The sequence below is a fragment of the Humulus lupulus genome, chromosome 3 (assembly GCF_963169125.1).
Source record: "Humulus lupulus chromosome 3, drHumLupu1.1, whole genome shotgun sequence".
In the NCBI taxonomy this organism is placed as follows: domain Eukaryota; kingdom Viridiplantae; phylum Streptophyta; class Magnoliopsida; order Rosales; family Cannabaceae; genus Humulus; species Humulus lupulus.
The window spans coordinates 276249629-276257910 of record NC_084795.1 but is presented as its reverse complement, the minus strand read 5'-3'; the positions used below and the strand labels follow the sequence as shown (position 1 = coordinate 276257910).

The 8282-nt window shown below is 30.0% G+C and overlaps 2 protein-coding genes across 2 annotated transcripts; both read right to left on the bottom strand.

The window, feature by feature from the left end:
* Positions 1 to 1234: 1234 nt before the first annotated feature.
* On the bottom strand, positions 1235 to 2989 carry LOC133824409 (probable ascorbate-specific transmembrane electron transporter 2). Its single transcript, XM_062257283.1, has 4 exons — positions 2483 to 2989; positions 2346 to 2394; positions 1778 to 1977; positions 1235 to 1528 (listed from the first exon to the last, which is right to left on the bottom strand). The coding sequence occupies exons 1-4, from the start codon at positions 2639 to 2641 to the stop codon at positions 1265 to 1267; spliced, it is 672 nt and encodes a 223-aa protein (XP_062113267.1). The 5' UTR covers positions 2642 to 2989; the 3' UTR covers positions 1235 to 1264.
* A 1031-nt stretch (positions 2990 to 4020) lies between these two features.
* Positions 4021 to 5258, bottom strand: LOC133821671 (probable transmembrane ascorbate ferrireductase 3). The gene is made up of 4 exons (XM_062253835.1): positions 4987 to 5258; positions 4859 to 4904; positions 4550 to 4749; positions 4021 to 4462 (listed from the first exon to the last, which is right to left on the bottom strand). The coding sequence occupies exons 1-4, from the start codon at positions 5152 to 5154 to the stop codon at positions 4205 to 4207; spliced, it is 672 nt and encodes a 223-aa protein (XP_062109819.1). The 5' UTR covers positions 5155 to 5258; the 3' UTR covers positions 4021 to 4204.
* Positions 5259 to 8282: the final 3024 nt, after the last annotated feature.

Here is an 8282-nt window from a genome sequence, read left to right as displayed (position 1 = left end):
CATAATTTTGAGAGTTTCTCTTCTCTATTTTTTTTTCTATCCCTTTGTCTAATTTCTTTCCCCTTTTATGGCATGTTTAGTAATCTACAATGGAAATCACATGTGTTATAATCATTCTCATTCATTTTATCTAGTAATAAGAATATTTTATGGGGCCCACATGAATATGGGAGAAAACAATGAGAATGATTTCCCTCCCATTTTCTTAAGTAGTAACATTATTGGTAATGGTTTTTTATTTATTTTATTTTTTATTGTTAAAAATTAAAAGACAAATTTACCCTCACAAAATCTTCTCTTTAAAAAATTTACATTTTCTATAAATGGCAATTTAGTCAAATTAAATCATTCTGATTCTTTTCCTAGTTATGTAAACAAAATAACATGTTTATGATTCCATTTCTTGTTAGTTTAGTAAACACAGTAATAAAATAATAATTATGATATTTTAATATTTTATTCTCATTCATTTCTCTCACTGATTTATTTCAATCACGATCACAGTTTTAGTAAACGTGCCATTATAGACTCATTTATATATATATATATATTTATTTTGTTTATTAGTTCCTTTAATTTTATTATTATTATTTCCGTCAAACACGTGTATTTATAGTTCTTTCAAGGGTTTATACATTTTTTGACATTGTATTTTGACAAATTACTTTTTGGATCTTATGTTTTGTAAAATAGTTCGTATAGACCCATAAACCTGATTTTGATGAATAAAAAATTAAATATAACAACACAATTGTTAGACAGAATGGTTGTATTTTTGTTCTAAGTTGTTAGTTTGATTAATTATTTGTGATTTTAGTTCAAAAGAATTTGATCAAAATCGGATTTAGGGGGTTATTTCAACTATTTACAAAACACATAGTTTAAAAAGTAATTTATCAAAATATAGAATCCAAACATGTAGTTATACAAAACACTCGCAGAGTTCTTGTTAAATCAGACATATCAAGTAGCACAATTATTACTTTGGTGAATTTTGGTGCACTTTTTTGATGATTTATTTGGTAGGTGTCACAATCACTAAAAGCAAAAAAAAAAAAAAATGTAAAATTTGTATTCCATATGTCATTAGCATACTGAACTTACAGAATTGTTGAATTCTTTCTACCCTGTTGAAATTTCTAGTATTATGTAGTAATAAAAAATCTGAGCAAGGTCAAGTTCGATGTAGTAATAGATAGCAGGTGCTAACAAGCTGAGTATTTATCATCACAGTCATGAAAACTTGGAAGAAGGAATTTGAGTACTAATAAGGACCTCTTGGTAGGATGGCAGAGAGAGTAACAGTCACGGCAAAGAGGAAGATCAACAGCCCTGTGAAGTTTACTATGAGTCCTTCTTGGTTCAACCTCAAGCGTAAGTCACTGAATCTTTGGAGCAGCCCTGTCTCAGCAGCGCATACCGCCAGCAGAAAGATCACCATCCCAAAAAATGTGTGCCATGGTAGGATGTTTGCTCTTGTTGGCATTGCAGCTCCCGGGAAGAAAAAGGTAAAGAAACCTAACAGGAACTAAAAGAAGAAAAAAAAAATACATAATGAATCTGATTCCGCTTCACTATTGCACTTACATATTTTCGGACTCAAATGTCTATTACTTTCCACAAGTTAGGCACGGTGATGTTTAGTTGCATTTCAGAGTATTGGAATGTTTTTTCTACCATTTTAGTAGAATGACTATTAGTTCTATTTGAAAATGAGAGGAAATAACATTCTTATACAAGATTGAAAAAAATAATGAAAAGTAAATGATATATATACCTGCGAACCGTATGCGGAGATGGCGATAATGCCGAGCCAGGTGTGTAAGGTGACAAAATCTTTGGTACCAGTTTCATCTTTAAACTTGAACACTGCACAAGTCCCTAAAATTCCAGCCAGCAAAGCTAGTAGATGTAGTATAATGTGCAGCCCTTTGTGTGCTCTCCTTGTTCCTGGCATTGTCTTGTATGCCATGATAGCTGCACCACTTAGACTTAGGTTTACATTATATGGTGTTATTAGAAGTACTAATTAATACATAAAAACAAGGGAAAAATTACGTTTTTACCGTCAAACATTTTGTTTTTCAATTTTACGGTTTTAAGGAAATTTTTACATTTTTACAGTTGTCTTTTCTTTTTTGTTGTTGATGTTTAGTTGGTCCAATGAGTTGTTTTTAAGTTGCTTTTTAATTATTTTTCCTAAAATCTGTTTTTTCGTAATTATGAAACTTTAAAAATTGTATTTTTGAAGAAGAAAAAATTAAAACGGTAAAAAAGTAAAAAAAAAAAACAATGTGTATTTAAGAAAAAATATCTAAAAACAACATGCTTGATATGATGCATACCTTCTCCTCCAATAATTACAAGCCCAACCACCATCAGGAAAGGATGTAACTGTGCAGCATATATAGAAGAAACATTAGTTGAAATTAACCTTAGAACAAGATTCTAAAATTTGAAAACTACTGATGTATCAGAATACATTGAATATCTTGGATTTGTTTCCGGATTTGAAGGCCAAGCCTCCTTGAAACTTGAGGAGCCAAACTAGCACTAGGACAGTCACCGTTATGGCTATCAAATGAGCTAAAATTGTCACTGTCCCGGCGTAGAGCTGGTAGCTTCGACCCCTTAGTGCCATACTCCCTTGTTTTCGTTTACTCTGTAAATTGGTATCTCTTTTGTATTGAAATTATAGTATAGTCTGTTCAGTTCTTAGTTCTTCGAGGGTGTTTTCCGTATGGTCAACAATGAATATGAATTTTGGATATTTTTTACTTGAGAACCAGGCGGCTGGCCGGCCAAAGAACCATAGGTGGGATTGTCCGCTGATTGGTTAGAGCAATAAACATTGGTTTGTTTTTACAATGTTGGAACTTGGAATGATCTCCCAAAACAAACCAACGTTGTTTGTATACTAGCATAGAACCGTAGTTGTTTGTGAATTGTGATCAAATATATAAGGTACAAACAGAAGAAACTCTGTGGAATATTGCTACAGGCCAAAAGGGATAGACACGTGTAGTGTAGTCTTGTGAAACATTGTAATATTAAACTTGATGATGATGATGATCATTTGAGGTGAAAATTAACAAGGGTGTGATTCCTATAGAATTCAAATCACATTTTATGTTTTTAAAATTTAAAAGTTTTAGGAACTATAAATAAATTTTATTTGATTTATCATTTTTGAAAACTCATTTTAAAAACAAACTCTAATTTATCAAAGGGGTTTAGAAAACAATATTTTCACATTTCAGTTTGATCTTACATTTTTTTGATGAACATTTTTTTCTTACATTCTCTTTATATGATTCCTATTATTAGGTTGATTACATTTTTTTTTTGAAGGTGCTATGTACAATACTTCTTCTTTAGTGACAATTATTTTTTTCTTTCTTTCTACAATTCTAGTGTTAGATTATTTACTCTCTATTTTTTTGTTTATAAAAAAAGATATTTTCTTCAATTTAAAATTCCTATCCACCTCCATAACTATATATATTTGTTAAAATATTCCATTGTAAAATTATAGAAGGGGATATAACTTGATTCTAATTTATAATATATTTTTCAAAATAAAATTCAGCTAATGATAATATATTTTATAAAATAAAGATTACAAAAAAAAAATACCATTAATAAATAAATACAAATTTATCATTTCAATTCTATACTAAAAGTTAAATATTATCAAATAAAAATAGCTAACAAAGTAAAATATTTTTCTAAGTCCACAAATTACAAATTGAGTTTTATGTTTTTAGATTATCTATCAATTATATATTCAGTTTTCTAAAACTAAAAAACAACCAACAAAGTACAACCAATCACATTTTTAAAATACAATTTTCAAATCGTGAATCAATTATGCCCCAAATCTTTTTACCGATCAATGTATTAAGTAGTTAATTTAGGTATGTAGTTCTAGTAGTGTTTGTCCAATTCCCATCGTTAGTCCAATTTTAAGACATTGAACAATGTGAAGCACTCTCGAAACACACTTTTTCAAAATGTACATAGATAAAAATATGAATACATTAATAATTATTGAGCCCTCTTAGGCCGAAAATCACAATTGAAATAAAATTCACATCATGAAACCGTCCAAGTAAATGTGACAATCAATACATATAATCACACCCAAAAAAATTTAAGATATAATACATAAAAATCAAATTTGGGAAATATAATACTTGATTACTTAAACGTAACGGCCATAAACGACAGAAAGATCAACGAAAACACCGAAGAGTAAGATTGTGAGCCCAAGGAAGTTGACCAAACGTGACTCGTGTTGATATTTAAGGCCAAGAAATTGGGCTTTCTCCATAAGGCCCGTAAGAGCAGTACATATTGACATGAATAGCAGTGATCTTCCAACTATCACGTGCCACCCAATCATTCTGTCCTTAGTAGCAGTCGAACGACCCACCATGAACACAAAGAACCCCACTAACCACTGCCAAAGTAAAAGAACCAACAAAAAAATTATGTCATTTTTCTAAACGATTAGTAATTTTGTGTTACTTTTGTAAATTGTACGTACCTGTAGGCAGTACACACAGAAGGTAGTCAAGCCAATCCAGGAGTGCAAACTATACATATCGCCAACGTTTATCATGTTATGATATCTAAAAACGGCACACAACCCAACAATTCCCATAACTATGGCGATTATATGGAATAGCATGTGTATGAACTTTTTTACAGGCTTCTGAGCTGGTACGGACTTGAACGCCATCATTGCTGACAATATATATATATATCATATCATATAATCAACGTCAAGATATATACATATAATCATGCATGCATGCATGCAAAGGTGGTAGATTAACTCTACGTACGTACTTACCTTGACCAGATAAGAATATAAACCCAAACATAAGCAATGGATGAACCTGATATAATAAAACAAAAATTGGAGTTAATAATCTCATTAATTCTAAGAATGTAAAGGTACAAGTAATTAGGGTTTCATACATTGAAGACTCGAGCTGGATTTGGTGAGTCATATTCGATGCTCCCACGAAAATGGAGAAGCCATATGAGCAAAAGAATGAGTGATAACACACCAAACAACTGAGCAAATAGAGTAGTCATTCCTCCAGATCCTCTTCTCCTTGGGGCATTTGGGTCCATAGGGTGCATTATTATTGTCGATTATGAAACAATAATTACTTAATCGATTCAGAAAAAGATTGAAAGAAAGTGGGAGTGATATATCGATATATCTCTCTCTCTGAACAATTATAAAATTAGAATTAGCTCATTAATGGGGTTTTATAGAGAAAGAGAAAGAGAGAGAGAGAGTGATCTTTTGTACATGTTGATCGTTCCTGGGATTGAGAGATTGCTTCGTTTGTTGGGTTTGGAATTTGGAATTTTGAAGAAAACTTTGAGATTTAGTAAAGCATATCCTCTAAAATTTGCGGAAAGGGAACCCTGTTTCTTATTTTTGGCCTTGATTTAAAAGACATGATTGGTTGGTTGGTTTGAGAAGAATAATTAATGTGTAATGTAAGCCTTAAACAATTAGTCCATGGTTTATTTTTAATTTAGATTAAACAAAAAAATATTGAGAACTTGACTCAATTATATATTATATATTTCACGCTAAAAAAAAATTAAATTTACATGCAAGCTAGAGATTAGTTTAGTACGTTTATTACATGTTCCTCTTTAAATTTAATATATCATTCCTTATGCATAGATCGAATTAGAGGGAGAAATAAGCATATTACTAGCTATTACAAAATGAAACTTTAGAAGCTTCGAATAATGCTAAGAAAATTAAATTAAATGGTATTAAATTAATTTACAAATTGTAGAGAACTAATTAATTAACACATGCAGACTGATTTTATTTGTAATAACTTTTCTCACAAACCATTAATTAATTGTTGTTAAACATTTCCATTATAGTACTAGAAGAATATATCTTCTTCGTAATTATAATTAGCAAGTGAATTAGTACTAGATTAATTATAAAAAATAAAAATAAATAGTTAAAGGTACAGCTTAAAAACAATTGAAGATTCCTGAGCACAACTATGCCAGCAGGAAAGAATTTGTTAAAGATATATTGTAGCATAATCTTTGACAAAATGTCAAAAAGCATCGATCGAATTTATTAACTTATAATTAAATATAGTTTTAAGTCTCTCGGGAGAGAGAGGTGAACAATGGTAAAGGTATCTTAATGAGTCACACCAAGAATTAAAGCATATTTATTCACTTTTCTGAGGTTAGTTGAGAAAAAAAAGATAAAAATCGGAAATGAGAGAAAAATAATTTGATAGAGACAATACTACGGATCGAAGCAACATTCTCGTATGAGATAATAATATGATTTATATGATCAAATAGCTAGTTGTATACTAAAAAAGTATTACAAACTTTAATAATATAGTTAAAGAAACTTTTGACATCTTAATAGCAGACCTTTCTCAACCTCAAACGAAAGGAAGATTCTGTTGCTCTGAGTTGTCTAATTTAAACTTCATGAACTTTGCATACGTACACATTTAAATATTCATATAATAAATATATATATATATATATTTCTCAATGGTTATACTTATTATAGATGGGTTCTAACAATTATATATATATATAAATTTATCAAACTTTATAATTTATTTATTAAACTATATATAAATGTAATCAAATTAATAATCAACTAATGTATGTTCCTTTGTATATTTTGTAGCCGAAAGCAATATCAGCGTATACACAAGCATAGATTGATAAGATGCATAACATTCAGCCATAGATATACTACCAATTATTCAAAGTCACCAACCGCATTATCATCATTATTAGGATTTTTTTTTGTCTAACAAATATTGCTCATTTTGTATATGTGTCTAGCTAACTAAAACATATTATAAGTACATTTGGGTTTTTATTAATGAAAATTTACAGTTTAAAATTCCATTTAATTATCTTCCAAATATATATCATAATATTAGTTAATATATTAACACTTATATTTAATATATATATAAATATTATTAATTATTAATATACATATAATTATTTATTATATATAGTATATATTATTTATTATACATACATAATAAATATTAATATTATTAGTATATAAAAATATTATTAATTATCCCAAAAAAAATATTATTAATTAAAACCAACATTAATATTATTAATATATTTACTAATAAAAAATAAGAAAAATCTAAACCTCGCCTAGGTGCTAGTATGACACACCCATGACGTCTCTTGACGTCTCTCTTAGGAGACGTTGGATTTCTGCCACGTCTCCCCTGAGAGGTATCGTAGGGACATGTACAATAGTTCCCACTTCAACTTGCCCCAAATGGGAAACATTATACATCTTCAATGAGTCTCATATAGAGTCGTAAAACTCCAAAATTGTTGTAGTGACATAAATTGTTGAATGTCAGCAAATGAATGTCTAGGCATGCTATACCACGTCTCCCCCAAGTAATTCTTGATGGAACACTAAACCTGCAACCTTTCCCTTTAAAGGCCAAGCGGGCAGGCGACGGCTTCCACTTGCTCTTAGCCATGCACATCTTCTTCTTCCTGATCACACAGTTTAAATTGAACTCATTCATAATAACTAAACCCTACTCAAATGATTACAAAACATCTGGAACAAAATGGTCTTCATTCATTTATTCAGTTTGTCCTAAATGACCCAAGATAGAACAATAAACATAAAAAAATTTAGTTCCTGTCACGGTAGCCAATCACCACTTTTTCAGCTTCACAATGGTAACCGGTTACGAGTCTGAAACTAAAAGAAAAAAAAATTGTACACTCGTAACCAGTTACCACTCTTAAACTAAGAAGAGTTGAAACTAGTTACCTCTTTTCTTATTGTAACTTGCTGTGATAACAGGATCTCAACACTTCGAAGAAGAAAAATAAAAGACAATTCAAATTCGACCAAAAAATCAATTGTTAGTCTTAATTATTTTAATAAAATTGTTGATTGAGTAATGCTAATATGGGGTACGTAACATAAAAATCTATCGATGTAATGGGTGAAAGTTTACAATTGTTAGTAAAGCTAGTGAAGAATGAAAATAATCCTCTGTATTGAAAATGAGAGACTAATGCTCTAATATATACATTGTGCCAATAACAAACTAGTAACAGAATTAGTTACATACAAGAACTGGAATAACAGAATAACAAACTTATCTAACACCCCCCCGCAAACGCAGTGTGGTTAATGAGACCACACTGAGTTTGTCTCGTAAAAATTGGAACCGAGTTGTTGAGAGAGC

Excerpts from the sequence above, each read along its gene's own strand:
- LOC133824409 (XM_062257283.1), bottom strand. The coding sequence starts at position 2,641 with ATGGCACTAAGGGGTCGAAGCTACCAGCTCTACGCCGGGACAGTGACA. Across the intron at positions 2,395-2,482 it reads ACAAATCCAAGATATTCAAT|TTACATCCTTTCCTGATGGT; the intron begins GTATTCTGATAC and ends TATGCTGCACAG. Across the intron at positions 1,529-1,777 it reads TCTCCGCATACGGTTCGCAG|TTCCTGTTAGGTTTCTTTAC; the intron begins GTATATATATCA and ends TTCTTCTTTTAG.
- LOC133821671 (XM_062253835.1), bottom strand. The coding sequence starts at position 5,154 with ATGCACCCTATGGACCCAAATGCCCCAAGGAGAAGAGGATCTGGAGGA. Across the intron at positions 4,905-4,986 it reads ATCCAGCTCGAGTCTTCAAT|GTTCATCCATTGCTTATGTT; the intron begins GTATGAAACCCT and ends TTATTATATCAG. Across the intron at positions 4,750-4,858 it reads TATATTCTTATCTGGTCAAG|CAATGATGGCGTTCAAGTCC; the intron begins GTAAGTACGTAC and ends ATATATTGTCAG.